General features: G+C 39.6%; 1 protein-coding gene across 5 annotated transcripts; it reads right to left on the bottom strand.

Annotated features, from left to right (window-relative positions):
* Positions 1-2,694: 2,694 nt before the first annotated feature.
* LOC127762077 (uncharacterized) lies at positions 2,695-12,588 on the bottom strand. 5 transcript variants are annotated; one of them, XM_052286430.1, is made up of 12 exons: positions 12,489-12,588; positions 12,345-12,410; positions 12,008-12,178; positions 11,396-11,527; positions 10,142-10,281; positions 8,420-8,506; positions 8,147-8,269; positions 6,731-6,874; positions 5,091-5,192; positions 3,422-3,592; positions 3,242-3,321; positions 2,695-2,989 (listed from the first exon to the last, which is right to left on the bottom strand). In XM_052286430.1, the coding sequence occupies exons 1-12, from the start codon at positions 12,508-12,510 to the stop codon at positions 2,950-2,952; spliced, it is 1,278 nt and encodes a 425-aa protein (XP_052142390.1). In that variant the 5' UTR covers positions 12,511-12,588; the 3' UTR covers positions 2,695-2,949. The 5 variants fall into 5 exon arrangements, with proteins under 5 accessions (XP_052142390.1, XP_052142391.1, XP_052142394.1 ...); XM_052286431.1 differs by lacking the exon at positions 11,396-11,527; XM_052286434.1 differs by lacking the exons at positions 12,345-12,410; positions 12,489-12,588 and having other exon boundaries at positions 12,013-12,132.
* Positions 12,589-14,388: the final 1,800 nt, after the last annotated feature.

Consider the following 14,388-nt stretch of genomic DNA (forward strand, 5'->3'; position numbering starts at 1 on the left):
GTTTGTCGAGCTGAGCTCGAGCTTCCAACGAAATTAGTAATATATGATATTTGTTGTTATTTAATAAATTAGGATATTAAATAAGTGCCTTGTATTGGCATCATATATTCATCTTATTCCTTTTTTTCTCTTCTATTAATATGGTGCACTAGAAATCAATTACTTTTAAATATTATCCTTGAAATATAAATTGTTTTACTTAAAAGTCAAGCGTAGTAGTCAAGCTCGAACATTTTATAGGCTTGTCTTGAGCTTGTATCGAGCTCGAGTCTAGGTAGACGAGCTCGCTCGAGCTCGACTCGTTGACAGCCCTAAGCACCCGTATCAAATCTAGGATTTAAGTCTATATAATTGATTAAAAAACATAACTAATTAAGCTACGCTCACTTTGTTTGTTCCCAACATTTTAGCATCGGAAAGCCACATGAAACTTCAGGGGCGGAGCTAGCTCAGTCCATGTACCTACTCCCTCCGTCCCAAAAAACTCAATTCCTAGGTTTCCGTGTCTAATGTTTGACTGTTCGTTTTATTTGAAAAAATTATGAAAAAAATTAAAAAGATAAGTCATGTATAAAGTATTATTCATGTTTTATCATCTAACAGTAATAAAAATACTAATCATAAAAAATTTCATATAAGACGGATGGTTAAACGTTGGACGTAAAAATCCACGAATTGAGTCTTTTTGGACGAAGGGAGTATGTGAATTTAACAACAAGTGACACCGGTAAGCTAGACCATGTGACATCAGTGGATTGTTTTGGGCGTTGGCTAGTAAAAAAGTTGATTAGTGACAACAGGAGAGCAGCAGCAGGTCCTGTACGTCTGCGAGCTCTCCTTCCGCAAAACTGCTATTGGAGTCGCTACTCAAAAGTACTAATTCCTTCCTCTCTTTTATATTATAAAATTTTCTAGTATTGTCTATATTTATATATATATATGTTAATAAATCTAGACGCATATATATGATATATATATATATATATATATTCACTAGTATATATATGAATGCGAACAATGATAGAAAGTCTTATAACCTGAAATGGAGATAGATAGTAGTAGCGTTGAGCAATGTTTGTGAGATTTTGTTTGTTGTTACCTACCAAAATGGCCAATTATTGATGTGATTTCAACTTAGTTTCGTTCTAACCTACTCACCAAGCTGGCAAGCCAATTAATGTCTCTAAAATCTAACTGAATGCACACGCTTTTTTTCAGTTGATTACTTACGTTTTGGGATTTTGAGTTTTAGAGATTTTTAGCACTTGGAAATATTCTTTAGGACCTATTTGGAAGACCTTTTCTTTTTTACAACCTATAACAATTGGTCTAGTCTCTTAGAGATTTTTTTTTTTTCACAATATTAGGTTCGCGTAAGAAAAATATTGGCAATGTTTACTTATAGCCTTGTAGGCATGTATTTTTAAGTATATATATATATATGATCGAAATATCATTTTTGATAATATAATTCAATTTTATCTAGTCAAAATTTTTGTTATTTTTTATACTTGTTTTAGGTTAATTAAAGGATATAATAGTCACTATAAGTTAGTAGCGGCACCATCGCCCTAAAATCGTAAAATCTTAGATCCGCCCCTGTGAAACTTTTCACAGTTACCTCTTTATTCTCCTGTTCTTTTTATTCGCAATTCTAATCTTATCCCAAAAGATACCGGACAATCCCAAAATGGAAAAAAAAAAAAAAAGGTAAACATCGGGACCGAATCACCAGACTAGCGAGAGGCTCGGCTTGTAGCACACCGGCTAGCCCAGCCGAGCCCGAGCCAAGCCGAATCGGTACCGGCTTTGGTCTGCCCTCTGCACCGACCAAGCTGGCAAGAGACACAGGGTGCTCCGAAACAGATACGGCTTCCGAGTTGGAGCCAAATCATCGAGCCATAAATCTAAAGCCAAATCCGCGCAACGGTTTCCTCTCCCGCTACAGCGCCGCCACCCACCTCTCAGCTCGCTCTCTCTGCCCTAGGGTTTCCTCCATCTCGCTTTCCCTCCTCGCCGACCACCCTAGGGTTTCGATCCCTCTTCCCTCCGAGGCGTCCCCACCGGCCGGGTATGGCCTTGCTGATGCTGCGGGCCGCGCTCTCCCCCGCGGTCGCCCTGTCCACCATCGACGGCGTCGTCTCCGTCGCGGCTGCTGCCTCCGACCACGACCGCGTCGGCGCCGCGAAGAGGGCCCGCGACGGCCACCTGCTCCCGCGGAGCGAGGAGCACGACGCCGACGCCGACGCCTGCGGGTGGTCGTCGGCGGTGATGGAGCGCAGCCTCGCCCTCCGCCGCCGCCGGGGCTGCGCGTCCTCGCCCTGCTGCTCCTCCTTCCGCCGCGCCGCCACGGTCGCCGTCGTCCAGGAGCAGGGCTTCCCGACTTCGGCGGCGGCGGCGCGCGATGTCATGTGATGGTCCGTGGGGATCAGGGCCAAGCAGGGGAGGCGGCGGCGCCGCCATGGATCTATCTAGTATTAATTAGAGTTAGAGTAGCGTAGTGTGTTAGTGTAGTACTGTAGACTTCCGTTTATAGAATTCCTGTAGATCGGATGCAGTGCATCATCCATTGCTGTTCTTGTAATTATTACTGTATTTATCGTGTAATTAATGCGGGTATAATAAAACAATATAATCATAATAAAGTCTAGTATTTATCAATTGCTTGATTACCCCAGTGACAAGGTCGACAACTAACAATATAGATTTGTATCATAATCAGTGATAATAGTTTGTTCATAATCAGCGATAATACTATTCTCCGCAAGTAAAAAAAGTACTAAGATATAATTATACGGTGTAATTGATACTAGCTGGTGGTCTGATGGGAGTCACAGAATACATGAACCTGGTGAAAACCTTCAGCAACTAGTGGCATGGCTGACGGCTTTGCAAACACAAGTGTTACTCATGTACAAAAGTTAGTTCTCTCTCGAACAGATAGGCAATTCAAGCAGCACGAGACGCCTTCAATGATTTCAAAGCCTCCCTGCACAGTAAGATTAAGACAATCTTATTCTACAAAGAGGAAACATACGGTATATGCAAAGAGGATTGGGGCATGATCATTCTGCAGGTCACAAGATGTTAGCTGATTCAATTCAGCAGGAAAGTACAGCATATGTATGTATTGGCGTGGAACCACAGATGCGATGTGTATCATATCATGGTAGTATTATTGGTAGCAGTGTGAAGCATGTTTGCCGAAGGTTTCACATGGACAAGAGATAAAGTACGTTACCGTAGCGCATTTTCAATCTCAATATTCGCTGGGTCCAGTTTGAAACCATCAAGAAATGCATTGCAGGCCTTTTCATAGTCCTGAGAACAAAATAAGTGTTGTTTATGAATAAAAAAACGATTTTGCCAGAGCAAATAGCGGTAGCTTAGAAGTAAAATCAAACAGAATATTACATCTCACCTTCAAGAACATGTGAGCGGTCCCTTCCCTGTAGCAGCCCTTGGGCCAATCAGGGCGCAATATCCTGCAAACTTGAGCAGTTTCCAAAGCATTCATTCCTTTACCCATCTTAAGCCAGCAAACGCTCGTGTTAGAGTACAAGGTCATATCTTCAGGGTCGTGCTCGATCGCCTAGAAAATACCAACAATTATCACAATTGCTTCCAATCCAACAGAGAGATATGACCGTTGAAGTGGTTTTGTAACAGATGAACATTCTGGTGTGACATCACTACAACTAAAGTTGTCTAGAAAATCTACATTGGGACATAGCAAATATACAAAGTCAACATCAGATTAGATTTTTATAGCGAAACACAAACATATACAAGTTACAAAATCCCATTTGACATTTTGTAACAAAGAGTTGCCAAGAATGCCAAGTGCATCCCTTAATGGCTTAATGTATTGCTGTTACCAAATAGGCAAAAAGTAGTACAAACATTGTATTGGCTCATTATTACAATTAGGATTGTTTTCGTTAACAGACCTTGCAGGAAATTAGTATTGTATATAGTAACATAAATGTAAAAACACAAGATAATTTAAAATTAAAGCAGTAAAGGAATTAATAAAAACATGAAGGGTCAATTGCATATTTGCCATTAGATTGAACCGGTATTATGAATTTGCCATTGAAAAAACTGTATTTGGTAATTTGCCACCGAAGCCAGTTTGAACCCAATCTACTTGCCATTGGATTGACAGCTTAGACTAACGGGGTTAAAAGGTCTGCTTTTCTAAAAATTAGGACAAGGATGCCCATGCCACAAATTGCAAAGTTGACATCATTTTGACATAGACATCATCTTAACATGAGCATTGTAACAACCTAGTTCCACAGTCTAACTTGCTGGTTGTTGCTGCTGCTGTTGATGTAGTGTTGCTGCTACATGCTACCGCCGTCACATGCTGCCGATGGTGTAGCCGGCGCCGCCTCCTGGTAATGGTGCTGGTGCTGCTGTTGTTGCTGCTGCTGCCGCCGACGCCGCTTAGTGCTGCTGCTGTCGCTGCCGCTGCCTGCTGCCGCCGCCCATCGGCCTGCTGCCACAGGGCCCGCCGACACCACATGCCATCGCCGACACCCAGCCGCCGTCGCTTACCCATTCATGAGCTCTTCCATTGTCATCCCCTACTTCATTGCAACCGATTTTTGGTTGATCTGTTCTTATTTAGAAGGGCGATTTTTGGTTGATCTGTTCGTGATTTAGAAGGGATGGGGGATTTGGGTTTTAGGGTTCATCAAGTGAGAAGGGATTGTTTCTAGCTTCTGTTGTGCACACAGCACACATAACAGAGCCGATAGGGGATTGAATCTGAGAAAGATAAAATAGTCTTATCGTGTTACCCTTGTTTTTTACTTTAGTTTCCCCTTAACTGCACCAAATCAAACGGCAATGGCATACGCCATGTACATGCACCGATTTAAGTGGCAAATTTGCAATTGATGGTTTTATAATGGCTATTTTGAATTAGAGGGTGAAAGTAGTGGTATATTTGCAATTCTCCCAAACATGAATTACACTCTAATTTGAATTCTTGCTAGAGATTCAAAACGGTGCAGGTCATCAAATCATGAGTTGGCACATTATACAAGAGTTGGGTAATAGAATAGGGTGAAACGCAATACCATATTGTAGAGTTTTGCGGCAGTAAGATAGTCTTTTCTCATGTATGCCCTATTTCCTTCCAACTTCAGATCAGCTGGTCTTATTTTGAAGAAAGGGTCAACCTGAAATAATGAAAAGAAGCAGATGAAATAAAGTAGAGGACAAGCATGTAAAGGAAGTTATAAAGAGCTAATCAGTACGTAGATTTTTTGGTCATACCGCATTCTGAGATTTAATCTTTGTAAAGTGTGAACAACAAATACAACAGTTCAACTTTAGTGGTAGAAAGGTTGCACTAGTTTCCATGGTCTACTAGATTCATATTTCGAATATGCATCCATATTGTCTTAATTTGTAGTTATTAAATGGCTTGTTGATGATTGTGAGCTCTACATCCATCCCCTTCACTTCAAAAGATATTTGGATGGATCTATGCAAACAAAGAATCTTTTGTGAAGGATTGCATCATCTGCATGTCTATTTAAATTTACTTTCATAGACAAGAAGATTTTTTTAGAGAAAAAAAAAGAAGTCCAGGCGTAAGGGAATTTTCACTCAATGATCGTCAACAAACAGGACACTGGTGACATGACAATAAGACAATGGAATGGAAAACAAAAATCTCAAATCCACCTCAACATAGCGCACACCCCAAATTTTCACCAATTATATTGATCTAACAACTTCAGTTTGGTTGTACAAAAGAAACAAGAGAGTTCATGATACACAGTCATACTTGAAAAGGCGAAAAGGAGAATAAAAGGCTGTTACACTTCAAGTAGCAGTAGTTGAAACTTCAAGAAGCATACCAATTACCAAGAGACGAAGCATACAGATAATTGATTTCTTTTTCTACAATTGCTTCTAGATCCTTTAATATTTTTTCTACAATTGCATACGGATAATTTTTTTTATGACTAACCAATCGTGTTGCCCTTTTCAGTAGAGATTTGAATTTTGTATCAATCTTGAGTCAGGGACAGGGTTTGAAATTTCGGTTCGAAATTTCCGAAATTTCGGTAATTTCGCCCCCCACCAGCATTTGGTCAAATTTTATTAAAATTCATTCAAATTCAGTCAAATTTTCAAAAAATTTCGGCCAGAAATTTCCAAAATTTGGGTAATTTCGGTCACCCCCGGCATAAAATCCCATTTCGAAATTGAAAACCCTGGTCAGGGAGATGTATTTTAAGAGTTTATATACAAAAAATGCTCTAGTGCAAATTAGGCAATCTTAATACTAAGCAATAACATCTATACTCCAAAAATCAAGTGGTTGTGGACTTGTGATAGTGAATCTGCCACCCACCACCAGCACATTGATTTTTTCCTTAATATAACATATTAAAGTTTCCATCTGCTGTTTTTAATTGTTTTGCATTCTTATCACAACTTAATATGAAAAGGTTCAAGTAGCCAGACATATTTTCATACATACATGTAGTTAGTTTTACAGTTCCTCTATAAATAGATAATTTTACAATTAGCAAGTGTAAACACCATGAATCCTTGAAATAAAAGTGAAGGGCTTGTTTGACGCAAGATAGCATTATTGCAAACAATATTAGGATATGTACGATTTTATTTTATTATATACGCAGCAAATGCATGGGTATTTAGGTAGCAGCCTTAAATATTACAATGGTGACCTAGTTCATACCTCCACCTGTTTGTTTACATAAGTAATCATCCCATCAACACTCCAATCATGCACAGATGGAATACGAGAAGTTACTGGAAGTAGGATCTCCACATATTTCCTCCTGTTCTGACGTGCAGCAATTTCTATGGGCAGAAACCCAAACTGTTTAAAAATAGAACAGGACAGTTTACTAAGGGGAGAGATATTAACAAGTGCAGAAAGGTATAAATATAGCATGTATCCCAGGCGTTCACTACAAGAGCTGGTACGAATGAATTTTAGACATTACATGTTACAGCTCAAACGAGTGAGATGCACCCTTTAATGCTGCATCTTACTGTGGAAGCTATGAGCATATAAAATATCTGACTAAAACAAGACGAGAAAGAATGTTGCTCATCACATCACCAAAATTGTTGAATAACACATTGAAAATTATCTAAGCAGATTTCGAGTCATCTAAAGCTCAAAACTTATACACATTTTTTTTAGGGAAAAAACTTACACATTAAGCATTTCCAGTGCAAAATTAACTTTTTATTGGTATTTTTTACTGAAATAACTAAACAGTATAATATCATCTGTGAAGCCAAGCAAAGTGAGTGTCAGTTTCATTAGAAATTTCTGGCGCATGCATATAAACCAGCACACAGATCTACACACAATCCATGTATGATTTCAAAAGAAAAAAAATCCTTTTCTGAAAAGCTAGAAGATATATACCATAGCACAATAAAAAAACACTCTTGAAATAAGAACCTACACCATGCCGCTGAGGTTTCAACCATAACATAGCATATGACACCATTTGTGAGGCTGACATTAGAACTTCTAATATACTAGTGCAACCTTATTTCATAATTTAGCTTAGAGATTGCATGCAAGTAATTCAGCAAGTATGACTGATTGGTAAAGTTGCAAGTAAAATTGACTAGCAATTATTATAAAAATATATATATTGCATGCATAAATTCAGCTTGTCATTATAAACCATCTAAAAAACGTGTACTGTAAATCTGAAACTAATCCAAGTGTAATTGCTCGGTTGTGCACCTAGAAATTATGTGCATGGGCATCATGAGCAAATTATTCTTAATAGACAAATTATTGTGTATCATGAGCAACTAGGATAGTTTGAATTCAAACATAAAATTAACAAATCATTCTTAACAGAAAAAACAGTATGTTTCTCTAAGAGGGGAAAAAAGAACGTGAGGAACAGTGCATTGTGCTAAAACCTCAATAGGTGTCAACACTACAGTCCTGTCATTAATGCATCTACATAGCTATCAATAAAACATTAGACGAATAGTAGTATGAGATCATAAAATAGACCATCTGATAGATATGAATATCAATAATATAATTTCCATGAGTGAAAACAACCACTCGATGTGCAGTGAAGAAAATTCAGTGAAAAAGGAAAAGAGTTACTTTATCAGGCACATCAGGATCAGCACCACCCTCCAGTAAGCACTTGTAGAAATCAGTTAAGCCTTCAGTTGCAGCAACTATTAAGGGGGTAAAAGTACCAACACCCTTAACATCAGCACCAGCCTAACAAAAAACAAATGCAGATACTTTCTCTAAATAAGCATGTCATGATTTGTGCAATATTTAAAACTTAAATATCCACCAAGTTTTGCCTTCTAAAGAGGAGTTCAATAATGTAATTTCAGTTTGGATTTGAAGAACAAGGTATATCACCTCAATCAAAAGCTTACAACATTTCAGTGAGCGACCCATCATCGCAGCAATGAGAGGTGTACAAACTGTAGAGAATGTCTTGTTACACTAATAAGACAATTAAGAAAAATTAGTGCCCATACATGTCGAAAGTAGAAGATGGTTTGCGGACAAAGAAAGAGGTATAAAAAGAATATCAAACCATGTCACCAAAATCACAAGTAAGTTTGCAGATATATAGGTACCATGCAAAAGCACATAAATCATATAAAGCATAGTTATCAGACCCAACACGATCGTATACTCAGCCCTGGATCACTGGGTCACCAGTTGGACCACATGTTTTGTTTTAGATATTTTTTGTATATCTGACAGACAAAACAACACATACATTTATACACAGTTAAATTCCAGTGCAGGTATGTGATTTACAAATCACATTTACTCTAACCTATCATATAAGAACAATAAAAAAACCTTTAAATTTATCGCTGTCTTGGTATTTGGGTACAATAAATGCAGATTAATTAGTTTCCTCTTATTCTTTCACTATAATACTACTCCCTCCGTCCCACTCACTAAGGCGCGCACGCATTTTAAAATTCAACTCTTCAAATATTTGACCAACAAATAGTTTATTGTAAATTAAATTTTATTTGATGAAAATAATATCATTGGATTGTCATTTAAATTTACTTTCATATGATTATGATTTTGTTGCTACAAATATTATAGTATATGAGAAATTTGAAGTCAAAGATTAGTCTTAAAGACCATGCCAAGTTTGACCGCGCCTTAGTGAGTGGGACAGAGGGAGTACTATTATGTCACAATAGCACATGCGGCACAGTTGGCAAGGCAGGCAACTGAATGCAAGCAGGGCATGCATTCAAACCAATCTATACGCATTTTTTTTGCAATTTTACGCAACAGAGGGTAGTTTGCACCAGTCTGATCATAGATGGTTCACATAAAAAACAGTAATTTAACCAGTATTTTACTGATTCAACATGGACCGATTGCTTGAACTATCCGATTGGCTGGAGCAGACCCACCAAGGCTCTTGGTCCCGCTTTTTCTGGTCAAACTGCTGGTCCGATCTGGATTTTCTAACTGTAGCAGCAAGTCAAGAAATGCTTCACCCAGGTCACTCCACCGAAGTTGCACTTCCTCTCTCCCCATTATTAAGCCAAAATTTATTATCCTGTCTTCCAACATCTCAACTCCTTGATGCAACCAATTGCTAATAAGCAAGCCTTCCATCAGATGGAGGGCAGGGCCGTCGTAAACGTCAACAAAGACCTCAATGTTATGCAGCAGTTGAGTACCTCCTCTAGCCTCAAAGGCCTTGACATTGCACTATAAATAGGTTTCTTTTTAGTTCATCCATATTTACAACTAAATAATTGTTTTGTTTGGAGTTGAAAATACTCATTCCATCCAAATGACCTGAATTTTTTCATCGCTGGCATTCCTTTCAGGGTAAGAAATTGATTGCTTGTGACATTTACAGCAATAGACATTTTCTATCAGATCAAACAACAAACCAAAAGCCTGTGTGCAATATATAATAAACCAAACCAACAACTTCAGTCTGTACACAGCCTGGCAAACCACTACCAAGTATAGAGTATAGACCAATCTTACATGAATGTAGATGAAATTAAAATATATTATCTCGTAGCATGAACTATTTTAATGTAAGCGGCAAGCAAGGGAAGAAAAGCATATAACAAAGCTTACATCTGCATGGTGGTCCAACAAAATCTTCATACAACCATCCTGACTTTTTGAGGCAGCAACATGCAGTGGTGTCCCATGGTCAGAAGATGAATCAACATTAGCACCTTTCACCAGTAAGACCTTTACTATCTCGCAATGTCCTGAATTAGAAATATTGAGTATCCATTAGTGTAAGTGTGTAACGATGTAGAATATATAGCAAGCTATTTGTCACTGCAACAGTTTTATTGGTGAAATCTAGTAACTTTATTACCTATACAGAGACAATACCTTTTTCCCACCTAATGTCCATTTTGAACCATGTTTTAACTGATATCTTCTGTGCCAGGAGAAATAACAAATGGGCCCGTGCTCACATGTTTTGACAACTAGTGATGAGAGCAACAGTTACAATACTAATATAAGTTGTTAGCTCCCCAAATTAGTAATAGTTGCCATCAACTATAACCCAACAAGTACTGGTTAAGTTGTTAAATGCATTATTGTTTAGCTTCAGCTAACTAATACTAGTTACTCTCTAACAACATGCATAAGCTTCCCCAACTTATCAAATAGTAAAAATGTATGTAACAGTACAAATTCTGTCAAAGATTTAGAGTTGACAACAATGAAAGACAGTTAGCAGGCAACCTTAGGTGCCACCTCATCCAGGTAATAGTTGTTCTGTGATTAGACATACATAGCTGCCACTCGAAAAAAAAAAGAACAAGAACATATCTATTACATCTCTAACATGCCCAGCACATATCATTATGCTCATTGTATAGAACACAACTGTGTACATGAATGCTAAACAGGTACTTGTGAAGGATACGTGATCATTTCAAAAAACAAAAGATAGCAACTTCAATGCTCCCCCTACTCTTTCTAATCTATTTCAATTCTCTTATTCCCTTTTCTTTGGCTCACAAAAACACATTAGCGACAAGGGGGGAAGGGGAATATGAAAGGAAATGATGGCATCCCCAGCTAAAAATGGAAGATGAAGAAATGCAAAAGGGCCATAAAAGATTAGAAGAAGTTTAGCACTAGAGTGCTAAAATACTAGTGGGAGTGATATTAGTAGCATAATAATTAGCATAACCATTTATAACAATATTACATGGGTCATTTCCTATTCCGAATTTATAATGGATAACCTACATTTTTTGCAACTTTCATTATTTGCAGTTCTCCTAACAATAAAAAATAATATAAAAAACAGTGTTGTGCAGCCATGCACATATAAAATAAAGGAAATGCATTGAGAGGGACCTTGTTCAACTGCTAGATGGAGAGGGGTACACCCTTTTTCATTTGGCTTATCTGGATTTGCACCATGATCAAGAAGATAGCTCACAGTATCCACAATCCCACCATAAATTGCATAACCAAGAGGCGTAGCACCTATTGGAATCATTGAAAAAAAAATCAGATTTCTTGTAACAAGCAAAAGAAAATCCACACTGATCATTTTTCAGATTGCCTTGTGAAAGTATAGGATAGTAGATTTCCTGACATGTGGTAAAACAAAAGTGCATACTTTTAATTTCAGCTTGATAAGCGCCAAAAGAACAAAACTAAAATAATAAGTTTTTAAAGATGATTCATCAGAATTAAGAAATTACCTGCTCAATTTAATTACCTCATCGAGTTGCGTTATGCCTGTAACAGTACTAGTAACTCTTTCGGTTGAACTAAGCACGTCAAAGTAACGTAAATCCAACTAACCCCAAACTCCGAGAATCGACTGTACGGCTGTAGTGTTTGCAAAGCCTCCAACTCACGGAGGCGCAACTAAGACCTCAATCTATAAAAAAAAAATTAAAAAAAAGGGAAAAAACGGGGATTCCTCTTCCACAAAACGAGAGGAGGCGAAGAGATCACCAAACTCATCGGCGGCGTCGATGTCCACCTGGAGCTCCTCGACCATGTACGCGCACATCGCGGTCCTCCCGTAGCGGGCGGCTTGGTGCAGAGCCCCAGCGCCGCGGTTCTTCACGGCCTCCACCGCCTCCTTGAGCCGCCCCTTCCCGCCGTCCAGCATACGAGCAAACTCTGCGAGCGGATCGGGGATAAAGGAAAAAAAACACACATCCCAACCCCCAAATCAGCTCCCGATCGAGCACCAAAACGCAGCTAAACCATGCAATCCAAAAAGGGATTAAAAAAACAGCGAAAAAGCAGCGGAGGAAGGGGCCCGGTCGGCGGAGCGAGCACGCACTCTTGAAGGCGGGGAGGTCGCCGGCGGCCGCCGACTGGATGAGCAGCTGCTGCGGTACGCCGGGGCCTGCAAGGGGAGGGAGGAGGAGGAATGGTTAGCCCGCGGGCAGGTAGGTGAAGCTAGGGTTTCGGGCTGCTTGCTCACCCAGTACGAAATGCGGCGCCATGGCGGTGGGTTTTTTGGGAGAGTGAGGCGGGAAGGCGAAGCTGCGGAAGTGGGGGTGGAAATGAGGGGAGCCACTGGCAGATGGGGGGAGGTAGCAAGTAGCAACGCGTCCTTGACAGTGGACTGCCAAATAGACGGAGGAAAATAAGATATTGCTATTGCTGAAACCAAACTTAGGTCTTGTAATAGACTAGATCTATCTCGGAAATGTCTCCCTTCACCTCCACGAATTATCACTTATCCCTAGCGTTATTTTCCTCTATAAATAGCTTTGTACATCCTCAAAAACAATTGGAGTTTGTTTAATTGAATTTTGCCAAGTGCCATTCACCTTGTCTCTAGTCCTCGTTCGATTAGTCGGCGACTATAGATTCAGAGCCCCCAATAGTTAGTGTGTTGATTTGCCGGGTCGATTAGATCTACCACGTCAATCGCAACTATTTCTTTGTGCTAATTACCTATTCGCAATTTTTAGATTACATCTTATCTTGTTCTTACAGTGTTCTCTAGTTTGCATTGCAGGGATCATCAACCGCGCATCACGGTTGGTACAACATCGTTTATGGTGTAGTGATTGCACGGCGTCCTGGACTTGTTCTTATTGGTAGCCACGTCGCAAATGTCGCACTCGATAAAAGCGAGATTTATCCCTTCACCAGAAGATCGGGCCACGAGAGATAGCGTCAACAGTTGGTATTAGAGCTTCAGTTACCTGGTGAGGAATTTAGTTTTGTAATTTCCCCATCATCCACTATATAGCCACACTACTTTTCCATTCGCCAAACCATAGATTTGTGCCTTACGATTATCATTCAGTTTGCGATATTGAATTTTCGTCCCTCGTCGTGTCGAAAGTGCTGGTTTTAGTTTAGATTTGTCTTAGTTTGAGTTTGCATCTGGATCGTCGTCGTCTCGGACTCCCGGTTGAATTGCAGTGTCTATCGTAGTTGTCCTCATGTTGGATCAGTTTTGTGTCGAATTCTAGTCCATGGTCGTGTATAGTGCTGGCTTCGTTTAGTTCTTCGTTCTGGTTTGAGTTTTACTTTTGATCGATTGTGTCGTTGTCCTTGTTCGGCCGTGTTTAGTTCTTTTTCAAAAAAAAAATTGAAGTATACGGACACACATTTGAAGTATTAAACGTAGACTAATAACAAAACAAAATGTAGATTCTGCCGATAAACTGTGAGATGAATCTATTAAGCCTAATTAATTCGTCATTAGCAAATGTTTATTGTAGCACCATATTATCAAATCATGGCGTAATTAGGCTCAAAAGATTCGTCTCGCAATTTACATGCAAACTGTGCAATTGTTTTTTTCATCCACATTTAATGCTTCGTGCATGTGTCTAAACATTTGATGTGACGGAATTTTTATAAGTTTGAAGCGAACTAAACACAGCCGAACTTGAAAAGACACTTTGTTCACAGTGGACAGTGCTACGTGGCCTTTGAACTGATCCATAAAATCTGGACACACACAAATACTCCCTCCGTTCCAATGGGCCCCGTTTAGCACAGCTCCAACTCCCAACTCCAACTTACCTAGAGTTGGAGTTGTGCCAAACGGTACAGACTCTCTATTTTTTGGAGCGGAATTGGCAAAGCTGCGCCACAAATTTATATTACGGAGGATGGAGCTGGGTTTTTACTGCTCTACAGCTCCACTCCACCCTAAAAGACCCACTACCCTTTAAATTTTTGATGTATTTATATAAAAATGCCACTAAACTACCCCTAAACTCCTCCTCCTCCTCCCATTCTCTCTCCTCCCATCCTCCCATCATCTCTGGTGAGATCCGGTGGCAACGGACGGTGGGCGGGCTAGCGGCGGCGACGCACGGCCTCGACGGCGGCGCGCGGACTGACCAGTGGCGGTG

The sequence above is a fragment of the Oryza glaberrima genome, chromosome 2 (genome assembly GCF_000147395.1).
Source record: "Oryza glaberrima chromosome 2, OglaRS2, whole genome shotgun sequence".
Classification (NCBI taxonomy): domain Eukaryota; kingdom Viridiplantae; phylum Streptophyta; class Magnoliopsida; order Poales; family Poaceae; genus Oryza; species Oryza glaberrima.